This window comes from Cavia porcellus, unplaced genomic scaffold (assembly GCF_034190915.1).
Source record: "Cavia porcellus strain 051 isolate PalLab524CR breed Dunkin Hartley unplaced genomic scaffold, mCavPor4.1 scaffold_16, whole genome shotgun sequence".
Classification (NCBI taxonomy): Eukaryota; Metazoa; Chordata; class Mammalia; order Rodentia; family Caviidae; genus Cavia; species Cavia porcellus.
In genome coordinates, this window is record NW_026947499.1 from 5,896,310 (window position 1) to 5,910,167 (window position 13,858).

The following is a 13,858-nucleotide window of genomic DNA, read 5'->3' on the forward strand; positions in this document are numbered from 1 at the left end:
TGGAGGATATTTAAATGTTTATTTTCATGTTAAAAATGATGATTACCCTGTGGTTAGAATATACGTTTATACTGGAAAATGAAGTCACTTTATTTCTGAAAGATTTCCAGGGGGAATGAAAAGAAAAATCCAAAAGTAGTGAAGAGTAAGATCAAAGTGTTCTGGAAAATTCCACCAACAATCCCAACAGGAGCCATGGACCTTCCAGGATAGAATTCCCAGTTTCAGGATGCCAGGTTTCAATGTTTTTCCTGCCATCAGTTTAGATATTTTTTGAGCCGGTTGTCTATACATTTAAAAGCTACAGTTTTGCATGCTTTTATGTTAAAGGGTATGTATTCCAACACAACTCTCAGAGCTTCAGTAGACTCCTATATTACATACAAAAATAGCTGCTATCCATATTTCAGCGTTAACTTTCCCATCACCCACTCTGTCCATTTACAAAATAGGTGATCAGAATTACATTACACATGTACCATGTTTGTTTATTGGAGGAAAGGGTACTGAGTTTATAGAACATCTGTGGTGTCATTTACAGAGAAGAGGACAGAGACTTGAGACCACTTTTCAGGGGATCAGAGCAGAATCCCCCATGGTGCCCGTGACACGTACATTTCAGATGAAGCTACCGTCTGTGATCCTTGCCACCGACTGTAAGTAGTTCTTCAGTGAGCAACACAATGTTTACTGTGTTTTTAACACTCCAACATCGGAGAGACCCCTTTCCTAGCAAAAGGAAATAAGACCATTGACCAAATGTACAAAGATGGGCTTTCCTAAAACGTAAAATTAACGAGGTCCCAATGACTCTACAGATAATGGTCATGGACAAAAATCAACCCGTGTGTTCATTCTCTTCACGTTTACAAACAGAAATTCCCTGCTCGGACATCAAGGATTATTGGCATCTGCGACTTTATCACCCTGGCCACTGTGCAACGGAAGCACTTAGGAAGCTGACCTCTCTTTGTCGGGACATACAGAGTATTCCGCATTGTGATAGTTGCTGATCTTGCAAAGAAAACTATTGTCTTTTTCTCATGCTCTCAGACACTACACCCCTTCTGTTGAAACTCGAGTTGTGGAGTGCAGTGGCTGTTCCTGGATCTCTGGGGACTGTGACCGCACACCTCCAACTGCTCCAGGTCTCACCATCAGGATTTTGTACCTTGACCTTGCTCCGTGTGACCACAGTGTTCCCCGGCTGGCGCCCTCCTTGGATAGGCTTCCTTTTTCCTTCCTCTATGCGTGCTGTTCTTGTGGGAAAGGAAGGGACTCAGCCCCTGTTTGGTTCCAGTTATTTACCGAGACCCATAATCTGGAAACCTCCACCACAAAAACCTAGAGAATTCAGACCAACTGCACACCCTATGGGAAGTGGGGCTTCTAGGCTTAGTGTCTCATATTCTTCTATTTTAGTTTAGATATCTTTGAGTATAGTAATTAATACTTGGAACTGACTAGCTAGAAAACAAGGTGATACAAGCCCAAGCCATGGTTTATGATCTCAGGCAATACTTACAGGACAAAATGCCTCTGTGAAACTGTCTTACCCTGGCTGAATAACATCCATGCCAAACTGAGGACAAGAGTGGCCACGCGGGATTCCCATCAATATCTCCGACTCCTCAGGACTCCTATGTACACACGTGTGTGAGCATCTGTGTACATGTGAATTTGCATGATGAGAGCCTCCCTCCCAATCTTCCATTTGACTTTTCTTTTGAACTCACTCTGTTCTAACACAAACAGAGGCTGATATGAGGGCCCCTTCAGGACCCTGGCCAGCTCCAGGAGGACCCCCCCCCCCACCTTTTGCTCCCTGACTCTACCCCCATCAGACACTACCCCTCATGGGAAATGCTCCAATGTACCTATTCCTTAACGTTACCCCACATCGAGACAGCCATTTCCTTCTAAACTACACCGCCTATGTCCCACAGTCTCCCGGGCCCGTGGGATGCAGCCAGGTGTGATTGTGAGAGCCCCTTCAGGTGAGGCACCTCACTTTGGGGAATGAGCCCCTGCCACGAACTCCTTAATGCTGAAGGCCTAAGGGGAGACCACATGAAAATGCCCCATAAGAGGAGCTGGACTCTTGGGTCAAGTCGTGCCTGAGCTTTTCTTGAGCCAGTATTGGGGTCACCTCCCCTGCAATCTCTTTGAAAGCTGCTTGCTAACTGGGGACTCTTCCTAAGGGGTGCCAGACGTCTGTTTGCAAACTCCTGGGCCACACTGCCTGGATACACTGGCTCCACTCTTCAGTCAAACTAAAGTTGTCAGAACCCCACCAGCTTTGGCCACACTTTAAGCACTTACAGAACCCACAGAACACCAGCCTCCTCCAGAGCTCAAGCCAAGGTCCCCTGCAGCCCAGCCCTGTCTGCAAACACACTGCATGCAAGATACATGATGGACTTTCTGTCTGCCACATCATAGCTCAAAGAGCTTGACTGTCATGTTCCCACCCATGGGAATCTAAAGAGAACAACTGAACCAGACCAGCTGTCTTCTGAAAAGCTTGGCCACCCACTTTTTGGCGCCAGGAAATGATGCAGGTGACCTGAATGTCCTTTTCACTTTAGACCTTTAGAATTCCACTTTCACACATGCAAAAGGCTCGGTTGACTCCTGCTGGGGCGAGCCAGTTTGCCTTCCCACCCAGCCATCTCAGCAAATAAAAACTCACATTTTGCTTGTTTGAAAATCTTGCTCTGCCTGAGGCCATGCACAATGTTTTTCAATATAGTTTTTATTTTAAGATTATGCAGGAATTTTTTATTCTCTGCCCACCTTGACTTTGTCACAGCTGTAATTTGCTCATAAGGGCAGCTTCTTAGGCTGTGAGCAGTCACTTATTTTCATGAATTTGGGGGGAAACTACTGTTCGCCTCCACCAAAGCACACCTTCAAAAGTTTTAATGCTATCAGGGTCACGATTGGGACTTGTTTTTCATGGTCATCATACAGATGGATTTCTACACATTGCTAACTTTAAACACCATGAAAACATTGTTTGTTGTTATTGTTCTGGTAAAATGGGAAGTTCAGCCTGAAGCTATTTCCCAGGCATTTTTCCTCCTATGTAGGATCAATCTCACTTTTAGATGCCAGCCTGGATAATACATTGTGTCAGCCACCAAGAATACAGCTGTACATACAACTATGGTGGGGTCTCTCCATCCTCAGAAACACACCCCAGGAGCTCCCCAGAATTCTCAACAGGCAGATGACAAGGACAAATGTCTATGACTCACAACTTTTCTCTGAATATTTTAAGCTTTGTGTATAAAACTGTAAAGAAATGGCCCTCCTTGGCTGGACAGTAACATTTTGAGCAAAACTCATCACAGTCTTATTCAGGAAAGCTGAACATCAGAAAGGAGAAAAGAAAAAGAAAAACCCAGAATGAGAGTAAACTACTCAGATGCTACTGTTTCACAGTATGGAAAGCTGGACAAACCTGATGTCCACCAGGAAGTGACAGGGCAGAGAGCCCCAGGGGTAAAACACGAACGTAAACCAGACAGACGGCACAGGAGAGATGGAAGGGTCTCTCGGACATTTCACAAAAAGTTCCAGAAGACAAGGGATGTGTGCGGGTGCAGATGTGTATAAAAATGACGAGCAGCGCTCCTGACAGACAAGGACACTACATTCATCATCTCTCGCCTATGACTAACTCAGGCCGAGGCTTCTGAGTGTCCACTGTGCTTTAAAAGGTCTAAGTATAGGAAAGTCACCCCCGAACCCTTCCTCACTACCCCCCGCTCGGCTGTGGACCATGAAACAAATACCATGGAGTCGAGTTTGTCAGACTCGCACCGAGGCGGACCAGGCAGGAGACAGACCCTGGTCCTGGAATCTTCCAGGCCGAGGTGCAGCTGTTGGAGTAGATTTCCCAGGTAGAACCCAGCGGCCGCCGCTCTCTGGCTCTGAGGCCCGCCCAGGTGGACAGACCCCAGCAGACATTTGCTGAGCAAGCTTGGTTAAGTCTCTCTATTGCTGATGGGAGTCACTGCTCCACCATCCCGGAAACAGAAGGCATAAAGGTGAATACAAACGTAAAAAAGGAGCTCACATCCGGTCCTGCAGCCTCTCCATGTAGTCCCTGAGGTCCTGCGTGTCCCCCAGCCCCATGTCTGGGCAGACCCACTTGATGCTGTCATCACTGTCGAACAGCACGGAGTTGGTGTAGGGGCCACCGTCCTCGGGCAGGATGGTGGTGTAGGAGGTGAACTTGACCCGCTTCCGCTTCGGGCCTACAGAACCCATGGGCTCGCTTTTCATCTCCTTCTCATAGCCATAGTCCGCAGGCCTGAGCAGCTGGCTGTGGAAGGCCTTCTGGGAACCACCATTCAACAGGAAGTTCCTCTCTTCAAACTGCAGCCCCCTGTCCATCACGGTGGTGCACTCTTCGGAGGGCAGTGTCACATCCACTGGGTTCTCCAGGAGCTCCACCTCATTCCCCAGCCAGACCCAGTCATGCGAGTGGGGGATGTTGCCTTGCTCGCTCACCGCAAACCTTTTGTGTCTGTATTTCCATGCGAACGCCACACAGTTGATGAGGAAGACCAGGATGGCCAGGCAGAAGACACAGAGTAGGGCATACATGCCGATCTCCAGGTCCGTGAGGCCCCTGGCGCTCACTGCGAGGTCGCCAGGGTTACTGGCTTCCGGCGACCTCCCTTGAGTGGGGAAGCTCGTGAAGGCATCGGCACCGGCACTTTTGAGCACCCTCTCGTCCTTTCCTCCCACAGGTGCCTGCGGGGTTGGACTTCTGTTTGTCCTTTCCTCCTGGCCAATGGAGGCACCGTGCTGGAACCACTCCTGCACAGCCCGCTCCTGGTTGCCTTCCCGCTCTATGGAGTTGCTGAGGTGGTCTCTGTACTCCCGGTTCATGCCTACAATGTCGTTGCTGCCTCCTTGGTGCCCATCGATGCTCGGTTCAAACTTGACCCGGACGCTTCCTTTTCCTACAGCGAGCACGCTTTTCCTCTTGGTCTTCTGACAAGGTTCGCTGATCATCATTTCCAACTTAATCAGGGGCCCTTGTCCTTCCCCCTCTGCAGCCACAATGGGCCACCGGGACTGAAGGTTTGGCTGGACGGACACCACCATTTCATCCAACGATGACACGGTGACAGAGAAATCCTTGGGGTCATAAATGTCTAACGGCGTCACCGCACCATCACTGAACAAAAGCCAAGAACTGACTATAGCTTCCTAAAGAAAATGAAACCAAAGGACACTGTTAAATTCTGGTTCCTTCGAATTTACAGAGATATGATTTCCTACATCAATTATTTAACACACAGAGAAACTTTCTAACCTTCAGTGTCCCTGTTATTCCCTGAGCCGGAACCAACAAAGTGCTGTAGCTCAGCTGACATGAGGAACAAACACCACACTTTAATGCACGCACTGAAGTGTACGCTTGTTTATTGCAAACCATACTGTAGAGTTTGACTTTGATATTCCTAAAAACATTTAGACAGATCAGGAAGTCCATCGGAATGGACTTGAGGTGCAGCTGACCAGGCTCCTGCTCAGGACCACATCACTCTGCACCTTCTTCACCAGGAAGCCAAACACTGCCACATTGGAAGTTCTCAGCCAGGATGGACTCAAGCCAGCCAGCCTCAATCACCTGGGGCCCCTGTGTCTTTGTAAATGATTTGAAAACTTTTCAATGTGGAGGAGAGTTTTTAAAAGGCCATAATAACTTCAATAAGCTACAGCAATGCGGAGCCTATTAGCCATGCCTGTTCAAGAAACTGAAATGGAATTTCTGAACACCAGAAATCACCTGTTTCCTTGGCACAGGTGAACACATGGTCTTTGGTTCACAGTCTGGGGCAGACTGTGCCTAGCATGTAGTGTGCACTTGGAAACAAATGGCAAGGAGACCCAGGCTCTGAGTGTTTCTCTCAGATCCAGGGAGGCCAGGCAGGGGGAAGGCCTTGGAGAGTCAACAGCTCCCATGAGAGCTTTCCCAGCATGCTCTGCTGCATGCCATCACCAAGAGAGGCAGTGACTTCACGGACCGGGGCCTGGGACTCTGGGGGTCTCACCTGCTGTGGGGCTTGGAGGACATCCTGGGCAGCCACTGTGGAGACGATGGCCCTCTTGTCTGCTCTGTGAGGCTGCAGGGAAAGAGACAAGCCAGCCACCAGCTGCACGCCCAACTCAGCAATGGTGACCCGGTCATCCAGGACGATCACTGTCTTCTCAGCCAGGATGGAGTCTGAGAGCGGCGAGAGGACCTGAGAAGTCAAAGCAGATCCTCAGTCTCAGCCGCAAGCCAAGCACCTGTGCTGCTGGGCCTCTGAACAACACTCGTGCTGCCATGCTGTTTCTAGAATGGTCACCAGAAAAGATGCCCTGCTGTCATCCCTGTACCTGCAACACGAGAAGAAAGCACTCTCCCACGTGCTATGTTCTGTGGCACAGCCGGCCTGAAGGAAAAGGTGACCGCTTTGACCTGCACAGCTGTGCTGGAAACAATGGGAAACGCCCTTAAAAGTAGAGTGCTATGCCCTGGCTGAGGGCAGCAGGGGGAGCCGGAGAGCCTAGAGTGTCAGAGGGACCGGGTCTAAATCCTGCGGATGCTGCCAATGCTGCCATGGAGTCTTCAAGCAGAGTGGCCCCAGAGGACAGCAAGAACAGGGACCTCAGTGCTACCAGTATGGAGAGCAAAGTTCTCTGCAACAGCTTGAAAGCCGGTCGTCCCTCCTAACTCCCGGGTGAGGGCCCTGTCTGGGCGACTTCCTGGACTCAGCCTGGGGCCCCTGGAGTAAAAGACCCTTCTGTGCCCCGGGCCTCCTGGCTTACAGACAGTGGCTTCATAAGTCAGTGCTGCTGTAAGATGCTAACTGTGGTAACCTGTTACCCAGAAAGAGGACACACACACAGGGCACAGCAGCATGCTGGCCCAACTTTGCCAGAACTTAAATATGAATACAGAAGCAGCAGCATTATCAGCCTGCAGACAGAAAACCTACTGCGCCATGTTCCTGCCTCAAGCCAGCCAGAGACTGCTTTACTGAGACAGAGAGCTTGTAACTATGGATTCTGTATTAGAGTGATCACATGCTTTTAAAAACCTCTGTCTACTGCTGGAAACACAGCTAACATGTGAACTTCAAGTGCAAACTACAGAGTGTAGCCACCCGAGTGTAGCCACGTGGCTGTGCTTCAAGGCTCCAGCTTTCGGAGCTCTGGCTGCCTTCTGCTGGCAACCCACTGTACCAAGGTAAAGCAGCAGGGGCCAGGCCAAGAGGCTGGCAAGGTCCAGGCTGCCCTGGGCAACTTAGCGAGACCCTGTCTCTAAAGAAAGTTTCAGAAAGGCCTAGGATGTTCCTCGGGCGTAGAGCATCAGCCTGGCATGAATTCAATCCCCAGCACGCCAAAGAGAGCACGTTTGGAGAAGTACAGTGTAATAGTAAGGAAAACATCGTGCACTATGCGTCTTCTTTAGCTTTCTGTGGTAAAAGATAATCAGTAGTCCTGTCAACTGTTTGCCCTGGCCAGAAATGCCAGATATAAACTTTGCACTTAAAACTCTCCTGCTTCTAATGATTCTCTAATGCACACAGGCCCTCAACCCAGGCACACTGACACACATTCATACGGGTGTGCATGCACACTGTCATCCACAGGCACGTCCCGGGTGACCACAGTCGGAGGTAACCATACCTGCACGGTGGTGATTCCCGGCTCCCGTCCGGCCAGTGTCCTTCCATCCTGCAGCTCCGCGATCTTCGGCTCCTCCACCTTCATGAACTCAGTGACCAGGTCGGTGATGTCGAACTGCCAGTCGGGGCCCAGCATGAAGGTGAGCTGGCCCACGTCGGGTGCCTCCGCCACAAACTGGGTGAGGACACGCACCAGGGCATGCTGGTACTGCAGGGAGCAGCCCCGGCCCTTCCTCTCCTCGTCGTCCTCGTCCTCGCTCTCCCGGGTCGGCCTGGAGCACAGAGACCAAAGTGGGGTGAGCTCCCTGAGGCCAAGGGCAGCCCAGGCCCTGCGTGTACAGATTCCATGTGCGGAAACACAGGGAGACAGGCTGAGCCAGAGGGCTGCTGGGGGCCTCCAGCGCCCTCCTGCCTGCTGGCTGGGGCCTCCTCTGAGCCCGCACCCCAAAAAGCACCACAGCGCCCACTCCCACCACAGGTCTGGCCCAACCAAACCCACATGCTGGCAGTGAGGCGCCACTATTCCTGCTGAAACATCTCAAACGTTTCTCCCTTCCAGCAGGCCTGGCTTTTCCTCCCTCCCTCAGGGCCCCACTACGTCCTGTTTTCCAGCACGAGTCCTCTGATCCCCCCTTGCCCACCCCCACCTGACCCCGAGAAATCCTCTCTGGCACTATAATTTAGAACATTCTGGACTAGCACGGGATGAAGGAACAAGGACTTCTGGGTACTGAGGAAGACCTACCATGAGCCAGGACTCTGTAACCATGACAACCAAGTCACCATTGCCATAGGCACTTAAAAACACTACGGATCCTGATCTTACCGATGATGAAAGAGATAAGACAGAAGACAGACTGTGACAGACAGAGGCAGTGTTACAGTTTATGTCTAAAGTGTCCTTCACACACTCATAGACAGGGCTTCAGGCAGATGAGAGCTGTGTGGGTGTGTGACACTTATCGGCAGATGAGGCCACTAATGAGTTTACAGCTGGTTGCAGTGTTCAGAGGTGGAGCCTGGTGGGAGGAGATGGATCATCCTGGGTGTGGCCCGGAAGGGTCCATCTCCCTCCTCCTTCCTTGATGCCCCATGGCTCCTGCCTGCCCTGCTGTGTGCTGTTTCTCCTCTGCTGTGTCGTCTGCCACGCAGCTCTGCGTTGGCAAGAGCTGACTATGGACAGAAACCTCTACTAACTGTGAGCCAAAATAACTCACCCTTTAACTTGTGGATGTCAGATATTTTGTCCCAGCAATAAGAAAGTAATTAAGACATACAGGATGGACCCATGCCAAGCAGATTGCCCACTGTGTGTGTGCCCACTAAGACCAAGCTCCACAGTGGCCATGTGGCCCCAACAGCTGCTACTATGGACATATATCTGGCTCCATGCACTTTCTGAAGCCCACCTTTCTTCTCGTGTTCTATTCTATCTCCCTTTTGGAGCAGAAAACCACCCAGAAACTTCTCACCAGCACTGTAACAAAACGATCTGTTTCCAAGAAGCAAACGCCATTGAGTAAGACAGATAACTAGGTAGCAAAGGAGATAGTATTAAAAAATACTGCATGACATACTGGGAAGCCATTCCCTTTTTATTTCTTATAGGCTTCCAGCATATATCACAGCAGCCATCTCTGTCAGATATCAGAGTGCCCCATCTCCAATAGCTAATGAAGAAGAACACACAGACAGACAACAGTGTCACTCAGAATCTAATAACACAGTCTTCTTGTCTTTACATTAAGTTCAGACTGAGTTTATCCTATAATAAATGCTACTGCATCTGCATTTGTAGTACTGTGAGTTCCCTTTAATTAAATAGGTAAAATTGAAAGATATTATAAAGTATATTTAGTGCTTTCATTTAAAATTTCCACTTCATAAAGGTTGTCTGTGAGTCTGGGAAACTTGGTACTCTACTATCATAACAAAGCAATTCTGTTCACTTAAGGCAGACTCTGTCCAGTACATTTTTAAACTTTTAATTTTGAAATAATTGCATTGCAAGACACATAACCATACTACTAATTGTTAGGTTATCAAAAAGAATAGTTTGCACTGTCATTGTTTGATTATCTATTCATTGTTTATGCTTAGACTCTGTAACTTGAACTACTTCTAAGATAACAATATATATCAACTAGTGTTGATTTCTTACTGTTATTTTTTTTGAAATTCTATATTATTTCTACTCTTCTTGTTTTGCTTTTTAAAAATTAAAAACCATAGGAAGAAAATGTTAAAAATTTTTTAAAAATTAAAAAAAAATAATTGCAAATTCATTGAAAGTTAAAAGAAGAAAAAGCACACAGAGAACCCTATACTCCATGTCAGCATCTCTGTGACTCCCGGACTGTATCAGCACAGTGCTAAATCAATACTGGTGTACAGAGCTTTCAGATTTCACCATTTTACAAGGAACTGTGTGTGCAAGCGTCTCGTGATTTTACACCCATACACGCACAGCTCACGGTGGCCCAGGATGGCAAGGTTTCACCACCTCACATGCAGACACATTAGCTCCACTAAGGCTCCTGTATACCCCTCCTCACTTTAACAAATGTAATTAAGGATTTCCTCTGTCTACTGTAATGTCATAGTGTCAGGTGTAATGTCAGGTGATGTTACATTTCTGCTTCAGCATCCAAACATGATTTAAGAAATTCATTGGGACGTAATGCATCATGAATGCAGGCAGTGATTCTCCCCTTTCACACTATTGTTATCCATTCTACACGTGTCTTCCTTTCTGAAGTTCCCAGGTCTCTTTCCATCACCACTTTGTAAGGAGAAACTCCATTAACCACTTATTTTCTTTAAAGAAAATAAAACAAAAAAGGGTAGAAATAATACATAATTTCAAAAAAAGAAAGAAATCACTAGTTAATAAATTACATATTGCCCCCTTACAAACAGTTTTTCAAGTTAGAAAAGTAGAGCATACAAAGTGGACATTTAAACAGCGAGACTGCAAGCAGTTCTGTTCAACTATCCAACAAAAAATTAGTAATATGGTTATCAATCCTACACACATAAACATACCTGAAGTTATATCCTTTAGAGCACTTTCTTTTCCTCTCTTTTTCACAATAGCAATTACACATTTTGGGTTTTATAACTTCTACAGTTCTTATTACTTTTTACACTAGAGACACAATGTGGTATTTATAAATATGATTCTTATTTATTTCACTAATGAGGATAGCCTCAACTTGTCTCCATTTGCCTATGAAGACCTCAAGATCATCCTTTTCTATAGCTGATAATATTCCATTGTATAAAAATACCACATCCTTTTCATCCACTCTGCAGATGATGGGCGTCTTGGTTGTTTCCAAGATTTGGCTATTGCAAATTGTGATGCTATGAACATGGGTGCACATATATCACTGTGATATGACCTTTTCAGTTTTACTGGGAAAATACCCAGGAGGGGACTAGCTGGATTGATTGGAATGTGCAAACCTAGTCTTCTGAGAATTCTCCATACTGACTGCCATAGTAGCTGCACCAGTCTACATTCCCACCAACGTGTGGAGCAGTGCTCTTTTTTCCCAGCAGCCTCGCCAACATTTGTTATTAGTTGATTTCATGACGGCAGCTATGCTTTCTGGAGTGAGATGAAATTGCAATGCAAATGCAATTGAATTTGCATTTCTTGAATGACCAGTGATGGTCATTTCTTCATGTATTTATTTTCCATTTGTACATCTTCATCTGTATTTGTATATCTTCATTTCAGTTGCCCATTTTTTGAGAGGGTCATTGAATTTGGGATCCTTGATGTTTTTCAATTCTTTATATGTTCTGGATATAAGTCCTTTGTCTGAGGGGATATAGGTTAAAATTCTTACCTATTCTGTGGGTTTTCTTTTCATTTTGTTGGTGATTTCTTTTGAAGTGCAGAAACTTTGCAATAATATGAGATTCCAGTTGTTGATTCTTTCAAGTGTTTACCCTTCATGTTTGTTCATGAATTCTCTGCCTACCCCTATGTCTCTAAGACTTCTACCTACCTTGTCTTCCAGTAGATTTAGTGTTTATGTTTTAATATTTAGGTCTTTGATCAATTTAGACTTTAGTTTGCATGGTGATAGGCATGGATCTAGTTTCAGTCTCGGCATGTGGAAAGCTAATTTTTCCAGCACCATTTATTAAAGAGGCTATTCTTTTCAAGTGAACATGTTTAGGCCCTTTGTCAAATATCAGGGGGGTGAGTGTCTGTCATTCTGCTTGTATCTTCTAATCTGATCCATTGATCCTCAGGTCTATTTCTTTGCCAGTACCATGCTGATTTTATCACCATGGCTTTGTAGTATAGTTTCAAGTCAGGAATTGAGATGCCTCTTGCCTTGCCTTTGTTGCCCAGAATTGCCTTTGATATTCTAGGTTTCTTCTGTTTCCAAATGAATTTTAGAGGTGCTTTCCCTAGATCTGTGACATATGTTAATGGTATTTTGATTGGGATTGCATTAAATCTGTATAACAGTTTTGGGAGTATGGCCATTTTCACAATGTTGGTTCTTAGCTAAGAGCAAGAAATATCCTTCCATTTTCTAATATCCTCTTTAATCACCTTTTTTAACATAGCACAATTTTCATCATATAGGTCTTTTTCTTTCTTAGGTTGATTCCTAAGTATTTCATTTTTTAGATGCTATTGTGAAGGATGGTATTTCCATATTTTCTCTCTTAAGTGAGTTTTTTGTGTACAGGAATGCTATTGATTTTTGAGCATTGACTTTGTATCCAGATACACTGCTGATTTTGTTTATTACTTCTAGTAGTCTTTTAATGGAGTTTTGGGGGTCTTCTATGTAGAGTATCATGTCATCTGCAAACAGTGATAATTTAATTTCTTCCTTTCCTATCTTTATTCCTTTTATTTCTCTCTCTTGTCTGATTGCCCTGGCTAGTGTTTCCAGAACTATATTGAATAGGAGTGGTGATAGTGAACATCCTTGTCTTGTTTCTGATTTTAAAGCAAAAGCTTTTCAGTTTTTGTCCATTTAGTATAATGTTGGCTATTGGTTTGTCATAGATGGCCTTTATGGGGATGAGGTAGACACCATGTATTCCAAGTTTCTGAAGGATTTTTATCATGAACATGTGTTGGACTTTATCAAAACCTTTTTCTGTATCATATTGAGATGACCATGTGGTTTTTGTTTTTGGCTCTCTTGATGTGGTATATTACATTTATTGATTTGTGTATGTTAAACCATCCTTGCATTCCTGGAATGAATCCCACTTGGTCATGATGTATATAATCTTCTTGATGATTTGCTGCATTCTATTTGCTAGTATTTTGTTGAGAATCTTTGCATCAATGTTCATTAGTGAAATTGGCCTATAGTTCTCCTTTCTGGTTGGGTCTTTCTCTGGTTTTGGTATGAGAGTAATACTTGCCTCCAGGAATGATTTAGGGAGGATTGCTTCCTTTTCAGTTTCATTGAAGAGTTTAAGGGGTACTTGCATCAAATCTTCTCTAAAGTTCTTGAAGAATTCAGCTGTGAATCCATCAGGACTTGGGTTTTCTTTGTTGGTAAGTTTTTAATTATGTTTCAATTTTAATAGCTGATATTGTGTTATTCAAAATTGCTATATCTTCTTGGTTGAGCATTGGTAGTTCATATATTTCTAAAAATCTGTGCATTTCCTCTGTGTTTTCCATTCTATGTGAGTAGGGATCAAAGTAGATAGTCATGATCTTTTGAATTTTCATGGGATTTCTCTTTTCAATTTTTATTGCATGAATTTGGGTTTTTTCTTTCTTTCTCTTAATAAGGTTAATTAGAGGTTTGTCAATTTAGTTTATTCTCTCAAATAGCCAGCTTTTTGATTCATTAATTATTTGTATTGTTTTTTTTTAGTTTCAATTGCATTGATTTCTGCTCTGATCTTTACAATTTCCTCTCTTCTGTGAGCTTTGAGTTTAACTTGTTCTTTTTTAGAAGCTCGAGATGAAGCATTAGGTTGTTTATTTGTGCTAGTTCTGTTTTCTTGATATGACAATTTATTGACATATATTTCCCTCTTAAGGCTGCTTTCACTGCATCCCACAGATTACAGTATATTGTTTCTGCATTTTTACTGAATTGTAGGCATTGATTTATTTCTTTAATTTCATCTGTAGCCCACTGGTTTTTCAAAAG

General features: G+C 45.1%; 1 protein-coding gene across 4 annotated transcripts in view; it reads right to left on the bottom strand.

The window, feature by feature from the left end:
• Tmem132b (transmembrane protein 132B) overlaps window positions 1–13,858 on the bottom strand; it is a 279,115-nt gene continuing 265,257 nt past the window's right edge. For all 4 annotated transcript variants that reach the window (XM_063225480.1, XM_063225481.1, XM_013154491.3 and 1 more), the window contains 3 exons: window positions 7,702–7,972; window positions 6,078–6,269; window positions 1–5,229 (listed from right to left, as the gene is read on the bottom strand). In XM_063225480.1, coding sequence (XP_063081550.1) covers window positions 4,081–5,229; window positions 6,078–6,269; window positions 7,702–7,972 — 1,612 coding nt within the window. In that variant the 3' untranslated portion in view covers window positions 1–4,080. The remainder of the gene's footprint in view (window positions 5,230–6,077; window positions 6,270–7,701; window positions 7,973–13,858) is intronic.